The following is a 20985-nucleotide window of genomic DNA, read 5'->3' as shown; positions in this document are numbered from 1 at the left end:
AAGTAAATTTTGAAAAATACAAGAAATAATCTCATATTATCAGTAAATAACAATACACAATATTCATGCAATATTGATCAACTTGATAATTCTACTTTAATATATTGAAAATAATCCTCACTTTATGATGTAACTGAATTGATTCATTGATATGTTCAATTTGAGTAGGATCATATCATTGGAAATTAGAATTTTAAACGATTTCCAGGGTTAATTTCATGTACCTGATGTTGAAAAAACTAATTTTTTTATGAAAATGAATTGAGATAACTCTTGTTGAGAAGTATGTGACGATTCACGATTATGCTTTATGTTCTATTTTAGAAGATTTGACTAGAATGAGAATTTCATATTCAATTATTCAACTAGAGTGATGTCCTTTCATTATCAGTATTAAGTTCACTTTGAGTCATTCCAAAATAACTTTCTGCAACTTTATATGATTATATGAATTGAATTTTAAATGCATATTATACACATCTTGAAGATCCAATAAATTGGTTAGGTAAGGTTTAATTAGATTTTTATATATTCCATTTATGAAAAGAAAACACTTACAACTTAGCTTGAGGCTCATTTATACGATCATAGTTCCGCCATAGGTACTGTTACTATCGCAATGTCTCGACAGCACTCTAGATCACGTAGATATTACTATATAATAATAGGTAATTCGGAAATTTTCGTGCCTGCTTTTGTTGTCAATACAAGTCAAAACATGAAATGGCGATAGTGCGTTTCCCTCCTCGACAGCGTTTCTTTCGTCCCGAAAATTTTAACCCTTATCTGATAGTTCAATAATTTTCCCTAGAATAAGCTAATAATACGAATATCTTGAAAATATTGAATTAGTTATTCTTATCCAGATAAGAATTGTATAATAATAATAAATTCAATTCAATAAATCGAAGGTTGAGAAGATCTACGCCCTAGTACAGTCGTATATATTTCTAGTATCTGTAAAATCTGCGATAGTTATGTTGATTTCCGGAGATTCTTATGGCCAGTTGCACCATTGGCCTAAACATTGATTAAAATTCAAATATTCCTTAGTAATCAATTTTTAATCAATGTTTAGGCAAATGGTGCAACTGGCCTTTATACTGCACCAATCGCCGTAATTCAATTTTAGGATTGAATTGAGATCAACCACAGAAATGACTCTATGCCTATGGTCAGAACAATAGAGAGGAAGAAGAAACTCCGGATCGCTTAGTGACGAAATGCCTTGTCATCACTAGCCAACGCAAAATCTGCTTTGGACTAGAAATTTAGAGAACAGTAGAAGTGAGGAAGTAGCCTCCTGGAACTGGAAAGCGAGCTGTAGATCATGTTATAAGGAGAAGAGCTCTGATGGGAGGCACAATAGACCATGAGGTGTAGTGCAATGAAACCCTTCTAATTAAATTTTTAAATCTTAATGCAATGACAACAATGCTCCTCGACAAAACGGGTTGTTTGTATATGTTCTGTGCATTTTTTCAACCGTTCAATTTTGCAACTGAATGGAGGAACGATTTTATTATTATCATTATTAGAACCCTTTTTTTTTGCAAATTCATATATACAGGGTGTATCTGAATAACACCGAAAAAATGTAAGGGGGTGATTCTGTGATGGAGACTAAGGTGGATATTCGGTATAAAATTTTTTGAAAAACCTTCCCCCGGAAAAGTTATACCCCTCCAAAGATCAACAAATATTAAACTTAATTGTATTAACGATATTCGATAGGTTTTTGCTCACGATTGTTTGAGTTGTAAAAGTTTTAGCCAAGTAGAATCATAATTTGGTTGGCTCTTGTTCAATAAAATACTATTTAACATGAGCTTGCAATGCCCAAGTTTTCGAAAAAATGTAGATATAAAAATGTTAGTTAATAAGTTGAGTTTTGAGCTATGTCTTTAAAGGAAACATTTTAATTCAAAAAAGTTGTAACAAAAATATTTTGGGTGTTGACTATTTCAATCAATCCTAAGCATACTTCAGGGTTGAAAAAATTTCTGACTGTGTAGTTTTATTCACCAAGTTTCATGTACTGAAAATAATTTTTTTTTTGTTAATATTCGGAGAGGTGTAACTTTCCGAGGAGAATTTTTTCAAAAAATTTTATACCGAATACCCACCTCAGTTTTCATCACAGAATTACCGCTTACATTTCTACTTGAATTTTCAGAGGAATATCAAAGGTTACAAAAGACTGTTAATTACCGTTATCGAGACTTTCTACTATCAAAGAACTTCGACCGAATTAGATGCACCTATAATCAGGAAGTGTCTAAAATAAAGAAGACCATGAGGTGCTAGTGAGGTGTATAAAAATAAGATAGTATGGTTTGTCTTAACTGATAGTTTTTTGAGGAAGAATTTGGAGGAGAACGATACTGTCACCTTGTAAACATACACTTTCCCGAACTATAGACACAGCATGACATGATAGTGCGAGAGTTCTGTCGCGACATTGCGATAGTAACTATCGTGTAATGTATTTGGTGAAAATTCCTGCGTCACGAGAGTAAAAATAAACATTAATTTATGGTGACTATCACTATGAAGGAAACTATCACTACAGTACTGTCGTGGGAGTACTGTCATCGTGAAAATGAGCCTATAGAACCTGTTTGAAAGTTATTCTCGTAAAATTATCTCCCTTTCGCCGATTGGATCAATGTCATCAGCAGAAATACACAAATCCGGTATTTACCGAATTTAAAACATCAGTTTTCCAACATCCAACCGAACATCTCATTTGTACGTGACCAGTTACTTGAAATTGACTGTAGCGAGACCAACACGAAAAATGACACATAAATATGACTTTAGATATACGAGTGTCAACATAACGACCACTCCTGTGTTCTTCGGTGGTCTTATCTTTGTTCGAGGGGGTCAGTAATGGGCACTGGACGGTTCTCCTAACCACGAGTCAGGGCTTGGGGGGAAGTCTGGATAGCCTCTGGGGCTGCTGTCGTTGCTCAGATCTGTGTCTGCTCCCAAAGGTAAGTTGTGCGATAGGTTCATTCCGGCAGGTGGACCCTGACCTGTAAGCAAGGCTGATATAAGTTTCTTCAAAAGTAAACGGAATGTTTCAAAATACAGTCTCAATAGGATTCCATGTGTCCGAAATTCACAAAAAAAAATTTCTTCACACAACGGCAGATTAAGGGAACGGACGAAATCTCAACGAAATCCTTCAACTCTTTGACCTGTTTTGTCATTTTTTTTTTGAAAGTGTATCTTGATTTCCTCCAGTACATATCAGTTCAAATACCGTCCTCAGTAACTTTTATTTTTGGTGTAAACAAAAAAAAAATTAAGGAAGTAATAATAGCGGCAGGATTTTAGATTTTGTCTAGAAAATTTCAAGCGATCCGAACAAGAGATTTACCCTTTTCTTGCGTAGATGGCACTTTATCAAGAAATGACCATACCTCCAAAAAATCATTTGAGCGCCATAGCAAAGGAAGTGGAAATCAACTGAAGTTTGGACTTGCAAAATTAAACGGTTGGTCACTACAAAACTTTTTGGTCGGATCTTGAACTACCCGTTCCGCATTTGAACTGTGAATGGTTGTTATTTCGAATTTTGCCAATGGAAGCGCTAGGGGAGATAAATGGATGTAAGGTATGTCTAATTGCGAACATAAGAAGTATCATTATAAGAGATTCAAGGCTTGACCAGATTTTCAAGCTACTTGACTTGACTTGAAATCAAGTCAAGTGTCACTGTCACAGTATATCTGGTAAATTGTCTTTCTACTGAAGCTAAAGATGCAGTCAACCTGGTGTTGATTAAAAATCTTTGGCCAAGTTTGGAAAAACATTTTCGTGACTCTGAGTCAATTCTAGAATTCTTCGAATATTATGGATAGATCACATCACTAATGAAGAAGTATTGAGAAGAATGAAAAAGGACAAGGAAGTTGTGTTTACCATCAAACAACGAAAGTTTCAATACTTCGGACACGTCATGAGGAACAGCAAATACCAAGTACTGCAGTTGATAATAAGGGGAAAAGTGGAAGGCAGGAGGGGACCGGGTAGAAGAAGACATTCATGGTTGCACAATCTCAGGACGTGGTTGGGCCAGACATCCATACAACTTGTCAGAAACGCAGCGAACAAGATAAAACTTGCCAACGTCCAGAATGGATAGGGCACGCCAAGAAGAAGAAGAAGAGTTAACTCTAGTTACGCCACTGCTGACGATCGCTCGATCATCTCGGACCTCTGGGAAATCCCTTAATTTGTCTAAGCGCACACGATCTTGCAGAAATATATGTCATGCGACTCGTGCTTATCAAGTTCAAGTAGTATCAAGTAATTTGATATCGAGTCAAGCAATAAATATCTCAAATCGAGTAAAGTCAAATTTGAGTATGTAATTTTTATCGAGGTTGATTTTCAGGTCAAGTAGTTGGTTGGAATATCAAGCTACTTCGCTAATAATTATCCAGATGAAGTATTCGAAGAGTTCTTTGATGACTCCTTCCTTCTACAAAGGGACTCCAACCCATGCATTTGTTCGTTTCATTAACTCATACTCATACAATCCCTGACTAGTCAACAAAGAGATACAGATATTTCATTTTTAATTGACAAAGAGTACTATGCAAAGGCTTGCAATATGAAATACATCTGCCTTACTGTATACGAAAATCGTATCAAAATCGAATATCTCATTGATTCTCCAAACTGCCTTACCAATTCCTGTGTAAACTGATAGTTGATCAGGATAGGGGAAGTGTTCATGTCCATGTGGTGGTGTATGGCCAGGTAGGTATGAAGGTGATGATCCGCCATGTAGGAATGACGGCCTTCCTATGACACTATGAGGTGAAGACCCATCTTGGTCCATACCCATATTTACTACCGTTCCATAACTGTCATCACTGAGATCTGAAAAAAATTGATGTTATTTTGTTAATTTTTTGAAACGTTATTTATGGATATTAACACTATTAAAAATATGGCCAATTCTTGCATCCCGATATCTTTATCGTATAACATTTATCTTTTTTTCATTATTCAACTATAAATCAAATGATATTTTTGATTTTGAAGCTCCATTAATTAATATACCAAAAGCGATTAATCAATTTGTATACATGGATCAAGTGTAGTTTTTCGTGCATTCTCTCTGGCAATAATTTCTTTTCGCTCCACCTATATAGTGTAAATGGAGATTTATCGAGCTAGAACAGCTTCCATTGTACAGTGCATCCAATTTTGGGTGAGACAGCCAGGTTTCTCGCTTGTTATTTAAGATAGAGCCTTGCGGTTTTCACGTTCCTGTCCTACTTTTTCGTGAAACTCAAGTTGGTCTAATCAGATTTTGCATAACTGTTTCCGTTCAAGAGATACAGGGCGCTTTTGGAAATTGATACCTTTCGGACACCTCCTTTATCTCCGAAATTATTAGATATAATTAGATATAATGCTGAGGTAATAACTACGTCTGAATCAGAATTCTGCGTAGAATCCAGTGGCGTACTTAAATTTTTTTTTCGGGGTATGGTTTTGGGGATTCAACACAAACCTATATTTTCTTTAATGGAACACCCTATATATCATTACTGCGTTGAATTTGTAATTTTTTTCCCTTCAAAATGATGTATGATACTATGTAGGTAGGATGTTCAGAAATGTCAAAAAAACACAAAAACATCGAATAATGATGATTTTTTTGTTAATGGGCAATGGATTTCCCATAGAGAAAAGAATCAATTGGATAATTTTGATTTGTGATTCTTATTTATAGTAGAGTAAGCAAACAAAGACAATACACTCATGACTAACATGAAAAACAAAACGTAGGTACCTACCTAATAGCAACAAATAAATAATACAAAAATTCATAAACATTGCACAATATCTGACAGATTAAACTGTTCAAATTGCTGTCCATTTTCCCTAATACATATAATATACTACAGTAAAAGACTCAACAGCCCCGAAGGACTTCGTGCATCAACAGAGGCAGTTTTCCAGGATTTACAAAACCCCCCTTTCATAATATTAAATGCACTCAGGCGTATCGAAAAGTTTTGTCAATTATGTATTAGGGAAAAATGGACAGCAATTTGAACAGTTCAATCTGTGCAATTTTTATGAATTTTTGTATTAAATATTGGTTGCTATTAGGTAGGTACCTACGTATTATTTTTCATGTTAGTGATGAGTGTATTATCTCTGTTTGCTTACTCTACTATGAATAAAAATCACAAATAAAAATTATCCAATTGATTCTTTTTTCTATGGGAAATCCATTGCTCATTAACAAAAAAATCATCATTATTTGATGTTTTTGTGTTTTTTTAACATTTCTGAACATCCTACCTACATAGTACCTCACATTATTTTGAAGGGAAAAAAATAACGAATTCAACGAAGTAATGATATATGGGGTGTTCCATTAAAGAAAATATAGGTTTGTGTTGAATCTTCAAAACCATAACGCGAAAAAAATATTAAAGTACGCCACTGGATTCTACGCAGAATTCTGATTCAGACGTAGTTTTTACCTCAGCATTATTTCTAATAACTTCGGAGATAAAAGAGGGGTGCGAAAAGTATCAATTTCCAAAATCGCCCTGTATCTCTTGAACGGAAACAGTTATGCATAATCTGATTAGACCAACTTGAGTTTCACGAAAAAGTAGGACAGGAACGTGAAAACCGCAAGGCTCCATCTTAAATAACAAGCGAGAAACCTGGCTGTCTCACCCAAAATGGGATGCACTGTACATACTGCAGCTGAAAAATTTGCTCAAATATAAAAACTCTGGCAATTGGTTTGGTGCAATGTGCAAAGCTTCTTTGTTTTATCATTCTCAAATGGCATTATCCGAATCACAGTATCCGGGTATTCCCCCTTTGCGCTGAAGCAATGAGCTCTAGTGACTCTGCATGCCCGAGAGGTGGCGTTGCTTCGCGTCACTCTCTAGCGAGGCATCAGTGGGTTCATTAAGAATCCCCGAATTTGTGTATGTGTAGTCACCTCTCCACGATGGTTTGATAAGGTGTGTCTTGGGCAGAGATCGCTGGGGCTGGATAGCCCAACTGATGAGTCTACCAGCCATCTCGGGTCGAAACACCGTAATCCCTAGAGAGATGGCGCACCTACTTAATTTGGCTCGATAAAACCCGTGGAGGAAGTAGTTAGGTTTTTGCCCTCTGGGTGGCGCATCGCAGTAATCATTCTGCTTTGCATCTGCCAGCGTTCAATAAGGTGCCTGCTATTTCTTTTGTTCGTCATTTTGGGTTGAGTTGTGCGGTACTGATGATCCCTAACAAGGGTGAAACCGGTAAAGCACTAATCTCCTTCGCTGGCGTGCATTCTCCTTGAGTTACTTTCGATTTTGATTCCTACGTAATAACGTGGAAGGAAATCTTCTGTTTGACAATGGTTATGTGGATGGCATTTTTGCCACTAACCAGATAAGTAATATCTTTTGATATACATACACTTGGAAAGCGTACTTTTTACCTTTCTTCCTCGCCAAAGAGCAAAATGCTTCAGAAAACCTTCAATTTCTACAGAACTACTTACGACTCAACCCAAATTTCAACCAAGTAGGAAAAAGTTAGATATTGAGGCATATGGAATTTCAGTTTGTATACGCGTAAGAAAATCATGAAAAGTTCAATTTGTATGGGACCATCTATGAACCAAAATGGATACTCATACACATTTCCATTACAATCGGATAAGAATTTGAAATTTAAGACTGTTACTAGTATTTATGGATACTAAGTCCGAGAGACAGGCACAAAACCATAGCTGTTCAGAATTGGCTGAAATTAATTTTGCGAATTCAGCGAACGTATTCATACCGAAAGTGTACAGAAAGATTCATTCTATGTGGGGTATAGTCGGAAACAAGTCTACTATTTGTTATCAATTTTCTTGTAAGTGCTGTGAAAATTTCTCACCATGGTGACTAAAGCTATCCAAGTCAACCTTCATATCATCCTTGTCGATGAGCTTGTCATGTCTTGGTGAAGACCCTCCTTTCATCGAACGGAAATACTGACTCCATCTCGTCCTACCTGCATCCTTCTTGAGTCTTTTTTCCTTTGCTCTCCTATTGGAAAATGAATATAATATTATGATGATAATTTAACATACTAAGATTTAAGTAAGAACAAAGAAATATTTATTTCAGTTCAACTGTATCAAACACAAATGAAAATTACGATGTAACTTCATCTGTATTCATCAATTAGTATTAATACACAATTCAGAGTTCACTGAGAACTCGCATTATCTCATATCCTCACCTATTTTGAAACCATACTTGTACTACTCGCATATCTAAGCCTGTGTCTTGACTAAGTTGCTCTCTAACGTGTCTGGCAGGTTTCGGACTGTTGTTGTAGGCGTTTTTTAATGTTTCTAATTGTTTGGCGGTTATTGTCGTGCGAGGCCTTTTATTTGGTTGATCCCCATCCAAACATTCGGCAGCTGAAATAAGGAATATAATTTTAAGCAATTTTGTGAAGGAGTATCGAAGTTGGAAAATGCCAAATATGACAGACACAGTATGCATTTCTCCTAGGAAATTATCTAAAATGGAACACTTTTGCGCGACAAATATTACTTACCCAAAAGGCAATAATTTTAGACTGGTTTTCAATAAAAATTATTGTTAGATACTGGGTGAACTAGGGATACTGTTATTAAAATAGTCGTCCGTGGAATTTTCCAATATTTTTGTCATTGTTCTTAGTTCTAGGACAATATTACAAAAGTTGTATACAATGAAAATTTCATACATAGTAAAGGTAAGGGATACAAATCTCCTCTTCACAAATCGATTGGGTAAGTTTCGTTCCCTTGGAGTAATGATTCTATGTATTTGGATGGAGAATAATCCGCAGGAATAACTAATGCTTACCCTTTGACTTAGCTGCCTCATAGTCGGGTTTGCAGACCAGTTTTCTGTCCTCCATCAGGTAGAATTCATCCCCCGTATTCAGCTGTCTGGAGCAGATGATGCACGAGAAGCACTGCAAATGATAAACGCTGTCTTGGGCCCTCCTCACGACCTGCGTTGGAGGTATGCCGAGGTCACAACTTGCACACTTCGTGCCGAATCGTCTGCACCCACAGTACGCAACAAATAGAAGAGCTGCATTGTTACATCTGAACTACGCTACTTCATTTTTCAATTAGCTACTAATGTTATATTGCAAAGAGAGAGAGGAGGGGACTAGAGGAGAGAAGCCCAAAATGTTCGATCTCCAGTCATCAGGATTCTTTTCAATTTGGTTATTGGGGAAATTGGCGACGCTTCAGAGAGTAATTAATGTTTGGATTGCTGGTCTGAATGAAGCACTGGAAGTATTGGAAGATTCCATTTTCCCGAGTTTGATTGGTGATTAATTGATGCCATCAAAATTAAGCCCCGATCTACTCGTATTAGCATTGAGTTGATGAAAACTTTCATAGTCTAATTGGAGATGGTCGAATAACCAACGAATAATCTGAATAAATAATAATTGTTCCGTAGTATATAATTCAGTTTTTTTTTGTTGAATTAGTGATTTTCAATTTGAACTTCTTTATACTATCATTTAGGAAGATTTCATTGTAATGAAATCAGAGATTTATGACGTCATGTTGTTACAGTAGTTACTAAATGAAAGAATCTACCAGTAAAGGAAAGAATAGCATTAACAATAGAAAACGAAATTAGCAAAATTGCCGCCACGGCTACAGATGCAGCACCATATACTTTTCATAAAATTTTTCATGACATTAACGACTGTATCTACTCGATAACATCAAGAATTCCACTTTTATATAGAGTTATATTACGAAGCATTGCGACGGCTACAAGGCAATTACTGAATTACTGACCAAAAATAACGATATTTTCACATAAGACTTAATAAATTCTCATAATAATAAAAAAATAGAAACTCAAATAGATGTGGATATCTATTTTACAAGCTCTAAACATAAAATCTGAAATCCCCGAAAATGCGTTACTGCGCGTTACATTATTTTTCACTTGGCCTCAGAGGAAGAAGTCTAAAGGTGTTAAATCATAAGATCTCGGTGCCCAATTGTGTTTACCCTTTCGAGAAACTTTTATTGTTTCGTTGCTTATATGGCACGTTGCACCGTCTTGTCGGCCGCATCAATGCATTTTCAAATCTGATATTTCTTACCCCCACTCCCTAATCACCACAACTTTTTGTCAAACAGGAAAATATTGATTGTGCTACATCAAATGAAAGACCATTCGATTACCCATTCAGCGGTGTGACTAAAAGTAAAATTGGTTTTGCCTTTTTTTCATTGAAACATTAAGGATAAATTTAGATATATTTCATCTTTGTTACTACTATTAGATCTACACCTTTAGATTGGTTACCGGTGCTATCACATATAGTTCCGCCTCATATTCGTAGACAGGTTGCAGTCAAGAAATCTTGGGATAAATTTCATTTCTACCCGAACTCATTTCCAATTGTATTATCCTATTTCCCAGATTCTAGAACTGCTAGATTGAAATCACGCAAACCTTTATGGACTAATACCTTCCTTCAATCCAATGAAAGCGACAAGGAAATTTGGCGTTCGGGATGGACTTCTTCTAACGTCTTCAACGTCTTATAGTTGATCCTTCAGAAAAAGTTCTAGGTTTCAATATTCCTAGGAAAATTTGGTGTATTTTAAATCGACTTAGAACTGGTCATGGTCGTTGTAATAGTACCCTTTTCAAATGGCATTCTATTGATAGCCCACTATGTGAGTGTGGTGTAGAAGAAACCATTGACCACTTGGTGAATAATTGTCCGATTTATAAATTTCATGGTGGTTTCCAAGCTATCCATTTAGGATAGGATTTCAATTCTGTGTACAAAAATCATTAATCATAGCTCGGTAGCGCAATCCATTCACTGTATTAATTTTGGAATAATTTAGGTCCAACTCTATCTCTCACTTGTTCTGAGCGATAACAATTTCAATGCGTTGTTGAATCGTATCTTTCATTTTTGGTAATGGCGTAGTTTTTCCTTGTCAAATGTCAAATGAAAACATCTTCAAAACTGATAGTTGCCCAGATAGCGGGCCAGTCGTAATCAAACCTCTCATTGGAAAACCCTTTGCTTACTTGAAAAAGCTATGGCTGTAATTTACATTGTGAGAGGGTTATTAATAATCCCCATTATCTATCTTAAAAACCCAGGCATATCTATAAACAAAATAGGTTGAACGATGAGAAGGTATTTTTATTCTGAAATGCCTAAAACTTCTATAAAAAAGACACAATAAACAAATAGAGAAACATGTGGTCCATCAAGGAAAATTGAGTTTGTGGAGTTTAACATTATACTGAAGTTGTATTAACTACACTCTTATTCACAAAATCTTCATAAGCGTTTAACGAATCGTTTCGACATTGATGTAGTTATCTTAAGAAACCAAAATTCATATTTGATAACTTTAGTTTTTGAATATGAGAACATCGATTTTGTGGATTATAGTGCTTACTACAACTTCAGCATCAAGGAAGAATTTGATGGATATCCTCAAAAACAAGTCTCTCCCCAATGCAATATATTCTTATGGCACTAACCAAAGCTGATACTTACTTAAAAAAGTCTTCCTTACAAAATAGCTGTCCATTCCTTGCAAAACATTTATCTGTCAACTGTATCCTGCATTCGCTGCATTGAAGACATTTGGCGTGCCATGTTCTATCTGCTACTTTTAATATAAATCTGTCTAGTATAAGTTCATGACATCCACCGCATTTTGGTATGGTAGCTGAAAAAATTGTAAAACTGAAATTTGGCCAATTGGATTAGGTAGATGCATTTAGTTTAATTTTTAAAAAACTTTTACTTTTTTACTCTTCATCCCATTACAATAGGATAAAGCCTAAAAAAAGAAATGAAATGCCCGTTCAGAACTTCCATAGGTTAACATGTATCGGGTGTCACATATTCGTTATCAAGTGGGGGGATCTCAGAACCCCTTTGAGCTAGAAAAAAATGAATGACACATTTCCGGGATCGATTTTTGAGTGAATTATTTTGGAGGAAATCACCCCCTCCTAAAATTCAACTGTTTGAAAGCTATCAGAGAAAATTGGAAAATGGCGTGAAAAGAAATTCCTCATAACTTCTTTATTATTGGCGCTAATCACAAAATCATTCTACAGGCACTTATTTTAGTAGAATGGTGTACTAATTTATTTTTCATTGCCATTAGTTTTGAAGTTATAATACAAACTTGTGTTCTTTGAATGTATACCATACAATTTCCCTAAGAAAAAAAAAACGAATAATTTTTCCCTCTATAATATAAATATGGTATATACATTTCTTAGCCAACTATGAAGATCATCAAACGTTTCAGTTTCACACGGCAAATCAACCAAGTGCCTATCTATAATAATATGTGAACTTGATAATGCGGTGGTCTCCAAGGTCTCCGGATTTAATAAAGTTATATTTTTTTTTTGGTCGCATTTAAAGATCAACATTTATCAATTTCAAAATGTTGAAATGTTTGAAAAATCTAACGGTGATTATACAACTTATGTTTTGATGAACCAATAGAATCCGTAAATTTCCCATAGTTACGGCGTATTGATAAGTGAATATACTTATGACGACGACGCGTGGTATAATCGTTTTGGTGTTTCGCCTCCTGCCAAAAAATAAATATCAAGCTCAGTGAAATGTCATTGAATTTCAAAATGCAGTGCTTTAGTTATAGTTATTGAAAATATTCGTTCTATAATCGTAACGAATACCACTCGAGCATAGACAATATATTTCGATTATACGAACCTCTTCACTCGACGTATTTCGCGAAATACAACTCGAGCTGCGTTCTCGTGATGTTTCGCGAATTACGTATCGTGAATCGGTATATAATCGAATATTGTCTATGCTCTTGTGATATTATAACTGATTATTCCGTAATATTGTGGTATTATAAGTTATAACTTGATTTTTCGTGTGAAATTGAAACTTTTGATGATTTTTATAGTTTGATCAAAAATCAATCAAATAATTATGGTTTTGTGGAAACAGAGACAGGTCAAATTTTGTTTATAGGTAGATATCTTGTGATTGCGAGTGTGATTGATTTATGGCTTTGTAATCATCCCCATAAGGACCATGATCATAAGAAGCGGGTGAGACCTCCTCAAGAATTTTAAATGGTAACAGCGGACGAATGTCAAAATTTAGATGTTTTTATATTTTCACTATGAATAAAAAAATTCTTATATGGTTTTCATTTCGATGTACCTAAGAAACTTATCGGTAGTGTAAGGTGTAAAACACAAATTGATCGATGCTCTGAACGAATTTTAACTTACTAATAAGATGTTGATACAGAGTGATTCACCGCGATGGCCTATTAGACGTTTATAGATTCTAATCATAAATGTGTGATCAAAATTTGCATGTTGAGGTTTCAGACAATGATTATTTCCCCTGAAATATTTTCAGATATCTACAACTTCCAGTTATACCAGAAACAGACTTCTACTTTCTTATTTCAAATTACACATTCAGTATATTATTGCATCATTATAGATAGCTTATTTGATGATAATTTCAGCAATATCCCATAACTTGAGTGAAAAGTCAACTAAGGTGCCTACGAGGACTCACATTTTTTCGAATATTGAAGCAGAAAAAGTTTCTTCCGAAAAAACTTTAATTTGCTCTCCTGCCAATACGTTGTATTATAAGACTATTTGCGGTTCGGGCCAAAAATGTACAGGATGATATGGAAAGATCATGAACTTGGACAACTAGGATTCATTAAAATTCAAGATTTTCAATATACAACCTAATTTTTTCATTCCTTGAGTGAATTCTATGTATAAAAAGAAGAGGGTTTGCTTAAGAGACAACCCTATACCTAAAATGAAAACTTTGAGAGTTATCAAGGGAGAACTTAAAATGAGGAGGAACCGCAGACCGCGATTTCTCACTGAGTGGAAGTAGTCTGTGACTTCTGAAATACACAAAAATACACTAAAATTGGGTGTTTATATAAATAAATTTGATATTTCGAATGACATTTTTGATAACCGATAACGAGATGCTTTTCGAAAAATCTGCGGCTTAAAAACTGCTCCGACAAATATTGGATGTCTCCCATATAATCTCCTCTATATCTCTAAAACCGTAATTAATTTTTTCGATATGTCATGAGTATGATATGAACAATAAAAATTACTGAAAAATATTTTTAGAATTGGAATATATCGAACAGAAACCAAGATATAACGAAATATTCAAAGTCATTTTTTAGAATCGCCCCGCAATTCGAGAACGAATCAAGATATCTATGAACTACTTTCTGAAATCTAATAGCGTATTCGACTGGCTGCACCAGTGCAAATTAATTCGAACATTTAGCTCTACAAAAATTCGAATTAATTCGCATTGGTCCAGCCAGTCGAATACGCTATTAATATTTCGAAAAAAAAAGATAAGGGCTACTTGTTTGGAGTTTCTTAATTTTCGAGATGATTTCATCGAATTTTGGGACACAAATTAAGAAAGCTTAATTTTCCGTTGTAATTCTGATGAAATTCAGTTTTTTGAATATGTTGCAAGAACAGTGTACTGTGGAGTCGCGACTTATCAGCAGCGTAGGACGGGGAAGTATAGAGCCACACCCATTTGCAGGGTATTTTAGTTTGGATATTGCGATAATAACCTATTTCTAATTTTCACAGATTTACACAGATTTCATGGTTTTATTTTATTATTATATGATGGTACTCGGAACTCTTCAGCCTGGGAATTACCTATTATCTTCAAATTTGTGATTCAGAAAACTGTTCTACCAAGCCCCATTTGGCTCAATCACTTAACGATATTCATGGAAATATTTCATCAATGTAAATGAAAATTCAGAGAATTAGAGAGAATAATGTATAATACTCGTACAGAAGATCATTCCACCACTCATTCATTGGAAAATTCTCCACTGAAGAATATCGAAGAATATCAATGCCTTCTGCTATTGTGTTATAAATTACTTTCATTGATAATAACGATGAAAAAGTAAATAACACTACAATAATAAATAAAAAAACATCTGAAGTATTCAAAATAGGGGGGACATTCAATTCTTTTCAAAAACAAATTTTATTATTATTAAATATTACGTCGAATTTGTTAGATATTTGATTATTTGGGATGATTTTTTACTAAAACATTTTTATTACGATTCTTATTACAGTCACAATTATACAAATGTTTCGGCTAAAACCCTTTTTCAATATTCAAAAATAATAAATTACAAACATTATAGATTTAAAAAAACAGGTATGAGATCCATAACCTCTTTGGGTACTATAATAAATAACAACTCCTTATTCGTTTCGTATACCTATCGAGATAGTCAACCTCAACGTATCACCTTATGTTTTAAATTAATTGAATATCATGAGTACCAAATGTTCAAAACTATGGTTTCTCCTTTTTCTCTAACGTGTTTGTGTATTTACTTTTCGTTTTTTTATTAATGTTGAATAGTGTTGAATTCCTTTATGTCTGTTTTATCTTTGATCGAATTGTGATTTTGTTTAATGTAAATCATTTCGAGGAATTCTCTAGTTTTTTATTGTTTTCATTATCTAATATTTTCATTCCTTTGAAATTGAATGTGAGTTTATTATCCACGATATGTTTTGTATATGGCTCTCTGTGGTATTTTATTATGTCACATAATTTTTGTTGTGTTTGTTCTATGTATACTCCACTTCATTCATTGCATAGTAGATATCTCATAAATAACATGGGATATCGGATTATGTTGTTAGATCTTTTGTTGTGCTGGAGTCGAGGCTGGAGTATTTATTGTGTTTTAAAGTATATGTTTATTAGTTTTTATGGATAATTGTTTCTAATTAGTAAGGATGCTACTTGATCATAATAAAATAATCGGTCTAAAAGTTGGTGACGTAAGTTTGATTGCTCGATCTATGTAATTAACTGCAACTGCCTTTATTTGTCTGATGTTATATATCGAGTTGTCATCAAGTATTCTATTTGAGTGTATGGCTTTTCTCAACGTTTTGGTTTTTTTTTAGTTATTTTCTCTTCAAGTCATCCATTATCTTCTCAATTTGTTCTTCTGATGTAATAATTAAACAATTATCTACATACCTTTCGAAAATCGTGATATCATACGTTTAATTCAATAAAATTATTATTATCTTGGAGATGTGCCATTACCAATTGAGCTATTGTAATGGAAATTCGGCTACCCATAGGCCATAGCTACTCCATTAATTTTTGGTAAAATCTGTTATCATATTGAAAATAGCAAGTTCTCAATGTGCAGAGTTGAACAACTTCTGTGAATTTTTTTAGGTATGTTTGTGTACTGAGAAGTGGATTCTAGCCCTCTCATTCAAAAAAAATATACAAAATATAGAAATATACAAAAATAGCGTATATACAATAATAAGTATATATTGATAAATACTAAAAATAGTGTTTAATAAAGAATGAATTGTAAATGAATACCTATACGAGTAACGATGAATGAAAATTATATACCTATATAACCTACAATTGAGACTCAGACCACATTCTAATTCTTCGCTCTACAAGAGGTCAAAATTGATTCTACGGAAACCTTTTGAATTTCGCTCCAGACGATTTGACCTTTTTTTGGCAAAGATCTATAATCCGTTTGAATGAAGTTCTCGATTTTAAATTTCGATCAATTGTTAGATTGATTAATAAATTTACTATTCTACTATTCATTGATGTATTATTTATTCATTTATTTATTGAATATATATGGAGTAAAAGGTTATGTTTCTTTCTATTCAACGATTTTGACGTATAGCCGAAGATGGCCAGGGATTCCCCTATACCAGTCTAGTGGCAACGAATATTTCTGCAATGCTGTCGTTGTAGTACAAATAAATTGAATAAATGACAGGTAGAGAAGCTTTATGTTACTGCGACTTCATAAATTTATCAAGTCACTGTGATGTGAGATACCTATATCGATTTTAAATTCATATGATAATAATAATGATATGTTTTTATTAGGTGAATTTCAATAAGATTGAACACAATAAACGTCAATTTGGAATGCTCAACCTAAAAATTCTTTAATATTATAAGGTTCAAGTTCTAACAAAAAATTGAAGTCATTTTTCTTGAATTCTCTCAAGTTTTGGCTTAGTTTAGCAGACTTAGATTTTAGATATATGTGTATTATATAAAACACAGGTAGAAACATGAGAAATTTCATGGTTTTTGAATAAATGTTTATGAATTCCACATGACGTGAGGAAGTCAGAAGCTTTTGAGGGCTCGTTCATGCACAAGAAACTTGTGCGCTTGAAGATCACCAAACTGTTTATACAGGCATAATATGCTGTCACCATGGTGCATAAATGGGCCTTTTGCACGAGTATTATACATTATTTCCTCTAATTAACCGAATTTTGTCTGAAATCAATGGAATATTTCATAAATATCGTTCAGTAATTTTTGTATTGAAAAGTATAGGTTGACAGAACTGTTTTCTGTGTCACAATTTTGGCAGATAATGGATAAATCCGCGAGGGGAGAGTTCCGAATAGTATAGGTAATAATAATAGGTACTTATAATATTCATGAAAATCATTATGAAATTCAGATAGGTATTCATTATGAAATTCAGATATTCCCGGACGATTTTGTTCTACAAGCAATGGTAGAATAAACTGATTTACCACATAATTAGAGCAAAAATCGTATTGTTCCTACATACCTATAGCAATCAAACCTGGAGTTCTTTATTCAAAATTCCGAAGGAAACTTTCATTCATAAATCCAAAATTTATGATGGCTAGAACTTAGCGGTAAATATTTACAGTTTCATGGTTGTATGGTATGGTTTTTTAGGAAACTAACTTGTTAAGTATTTTGATTCCTTGATTTTAAGCCCCATAAATTATTAATGGATACGATCCTAGGAAAAACATTGTATGTAATAGCTTCTTTCCCACACTTTTAAAAGGTGCTGTGATACTCATATACCGAGACTTGACATATTTTTAAACGTAAACTGTGATAATATCAAGGGGGTGGTATTAAAACTTTGTCTTTTTCAATAATAACACAAAACTGTGACTTCGTGTAGATACGATGTACGAGGGCCCTTCCCATTTTTGCACTAGCAAGCAGACTCACATAAAAGCACTTTCGGTATTCCATCCAGAGATATCGGCGGCACCCTGAACATCTCAATGTCAAACTCGTCCCTGTCCTCGCTACACCTAGTGATCATTTTCGCACCGCCGAACACAAAAATACATGTATACGTCAAATTAAAGCCCGGTAAGAACGTTCGCAACGAGGTTCTGATAAATACTGACCAGAAATAAGAATTGCGCCGTCGCAAATTTCGAAATTATCGACCTTATACGCCCACCTCGCGATGACACAATAGATAAACCCCTATGTACTCCGTGGGTAACTTACCCTTGTTCAGTATGCGTGCCCCCTATTGGCAGTGTCGTAAAGCCCCTCCCACATGGACGCCCTCGTTTTACGCAACCCCTAGTCTTGAGTAGGTTGCCCCGTATGTTTCTTCTCTTTGTCAGTGTTTTTCTTTTATGCGCGCTTTTCTTGCCATCCCGGTTTTTCCAGTAGCCGTGTAATTTTTCCAAGATGCGCTTTTGACAGGTTTTTTGTTCAGTCTGGTGTATTGTTAGAGTTTTTGAGTCAATTGAATTTTTCGCGTGGGTACAGTTTTTTTATTTTTTTTTTCATCTTGTCTAGCGAATGAATGCATTCAAATGAATGCGTATATGGTAGGGTTTAATGTAGTTCAGAAGAATGAAAGATTTTCGAATGAAAATGGATAGAGATATCTAAATTGAATTGTTTGATCTATAATGCTTTCGAAGCAATGACGCAGACAGAATTTTTTTTTGGTTATAACTGAACGAATTATAGGAGGCAGAGGAAATATTGGCTGTAGTTGTCGGTTGAATAAAATTAAATATGAATAATTCTATAATTCGGAGATTGCAATAAATTCAAAGTAAATAGGTACTAGATATAATTGAAAAAAAAAATTTTAAGCATTCAGCTTTTCTTTTAGATGTACCTATGATATCTCATACATTATCAATATCGAATTCAAAATTATAATAAATATTCACAAAACGAGTTCACTTATTCTCGAACTTTTCATTGTACTTTTTAATTACGTACCTATCTTGAGAGTAGAACGAGATCTTTCCTGATATTGCACCAAGTTTTGAATCCGGAATTCTCAATAATTCTTTCTTCCATATCTTGAATTTACATTCAAGGGTTATTTGTTGGCAGTTTCTAAATCCATTTCATATAATTTCATTAATTTTTTGAAATCCGTCGAAGAGTCATTATTCTGTTCAGTCCACGAGAATGATGATAACACGGATTGATGTTTGAAAAATCTGTTACTCCATCGGAAATGTTCAAGCCACATATTTGTATTATTTCGCAACCTTTTCCGAGTACATAATTGCATATTTTTTATGACCGAGCAATCGTTGGCAACTTCGTCGGCTTTACGAAATATTTTTGTAGGACTTGTTCAACCATGATACTTGATACAAAGAAATAATAATATCTTTTTGTATCATGGTGTTCAACTACTGAACTACTACCTGGTGGCAATAAAATTAGAATTTTATCCTGGGGAAGCAAGAAATTCTTCCCCTATCTATTGAAGTTGCCGCTTGAATCAATAAATGATACTGGGTTATAAATAATGATAATAATATATCCATTTATTGTCAATTCTCACATTCATATGGGACAAAAAAAGGCCTCAATTATAAGAGTTCCGGTAACCCGGACTCTGCTCAGGCCTTATATTAAATAACAAAGAAAAAAAAACAAGAACAACCAATAACAAAATATGCTTATTGAACAACAAAAAGAATTAAATTCAAAAAATTACAAATTCCAAAAAAAGTCGTGAACTGAGATCATTAGTTTTGAAAATTTTGAAGGAAAAAGAAAAGAAACAAATTAAGCATTCTGATGAGAAAACATCACATCCACTTTAAAATTTACTCGGATTTGAGATAACAGAGATTAAACTAAAGGATAAGGAGGCGAAGGAGATAACTGTTGAAAAATGACATTTGTTCATTTATGTTCTAAGAGATTTCGCTTATACTTGTTTTCGAAAGATCGAACTGAACAAGTCATATCAAGATTGTTATGCTTTTAACAATCTTGAAATAGTGTTTGCTATGTTATAAGAAAAAGATCTCTTAAAAATTTATTTTCTATGCTTAGGAACTGATCAAATACCTCTCCCTCAAAATTCAAATTTTGTACGTCCATTCTGAATTTAAACTTATTGAAAATATAAGATGGGGTTTTGATCTGAGAATCTTGAATTATAAACTAAAATCAATAAGAGACACAATTTCTCCAGAATTACAATGAATCGCTGGCTTGGTGCAAGACTATCCTAAGTCCAATTCTTGTTGAAATTGAGATATTAGGGTATTTCTCATATTTCTCATTTCAAGTCTGTCAAGCGAAAAAAATTCAAACTATCCTAACTCTAACCCAATCTTTTCTACTGTAGTGAAAATATCCTATGTCCGTTTTTAGTACTTAGGATTGCATGCATTTTAAAAATTTTCGAATATATGGACTTGACCAAAATAAAAGAAGTATGAACCTTTGAGGGCGATTATCTCGACTTCTTGCGAAATAGACTTAGGATAGTCTTGCACCATGCCAGCGAAATGATTGCTTTAATCCCATTACATGCTTTTTCATGAAAATATATTGACCTTTTATTCCAAACTCATAAATATCCAGATGTCGCGTAATCTCCTCATAGGGTTGTTTACCAGTTATATTGACTCTTAAAAGATACATGCACTCATCAGGCTTGTCGACGTTCGATTTGCTAAACGTTGCCGAATTTCATTGCCACTTGGGGCGGCTTCTGGATTATTT

The 20985-nt window shown here is 34.1% G+C and overlaps 1 protein-coding gene across 4 annotated transcripts in view; it reads right to left on the bottom strand.

The window, feature by feature from the left end:
• Positions 1-2534: 2534 nt before the first annotated feature.
• The window catches only part of LOC123678306 (LIM/homeobox protein Lhx3), a 91406-nt gene continuing 72955 nt past the window's right edge, over positions 2535-20985 (bottom strand). Inside the window, exons 1-7 of one of the 4 annotated variants that reach the window (XM_045615291.1) lie at positions 18199-18436; positions 11611-11785; positions 8901-9103; positions 8284-8467; positions 7936-8087; positions 4705-4899; positions 2535-3041 (exon numbers count right to left, since the gene is read on the bottom strand). In XM_045615291.1, coding sequence (XP_045471247.1) covers positions 2890-3041; positions 4705-4899; positions 7936-8087; positions 8284-8467; positions 8901-9103; positions 11611-11785; positions 18199-18295 — 1158 coding nt within the window. In that variant the 5' untranslated portion in view covers positions 18296-18436 and the 3' untranslated portion in view covers positions 2535-2889. Of the gene's footprint in view, positions 3042-4704; positions 4900-7935; positions 8088-8283; positions 8468-8900; positions 9113-11610; positions 11786-18198; positions 18437-20985 lie in introns of those variants that run through there. The other 3 variants (XM_045615290.1, XM_045615288.1, XM_045615289.1) reach the window with 3 other exon arrangements.

Source organism: Harmonia axyridis, chromosome 4, assembly GCF_914767665.1.
Source record: "Harmonia axyridis chromosome 4, icHarAxyr1.1, whole genome shotgun sequence".
Classification (NCBI taxonomy): Eukaryota; Metazoa; Arthropoda; class Insecta; order Coleoptera; family Coccinellidae; genus Harmonia; species Harmonia axyridis.
The sequence above is the reverse complement of the archived record's forward strand: the minus strand, read 5'-3'. Positions and strand labels throughout refer to the sequence as shown.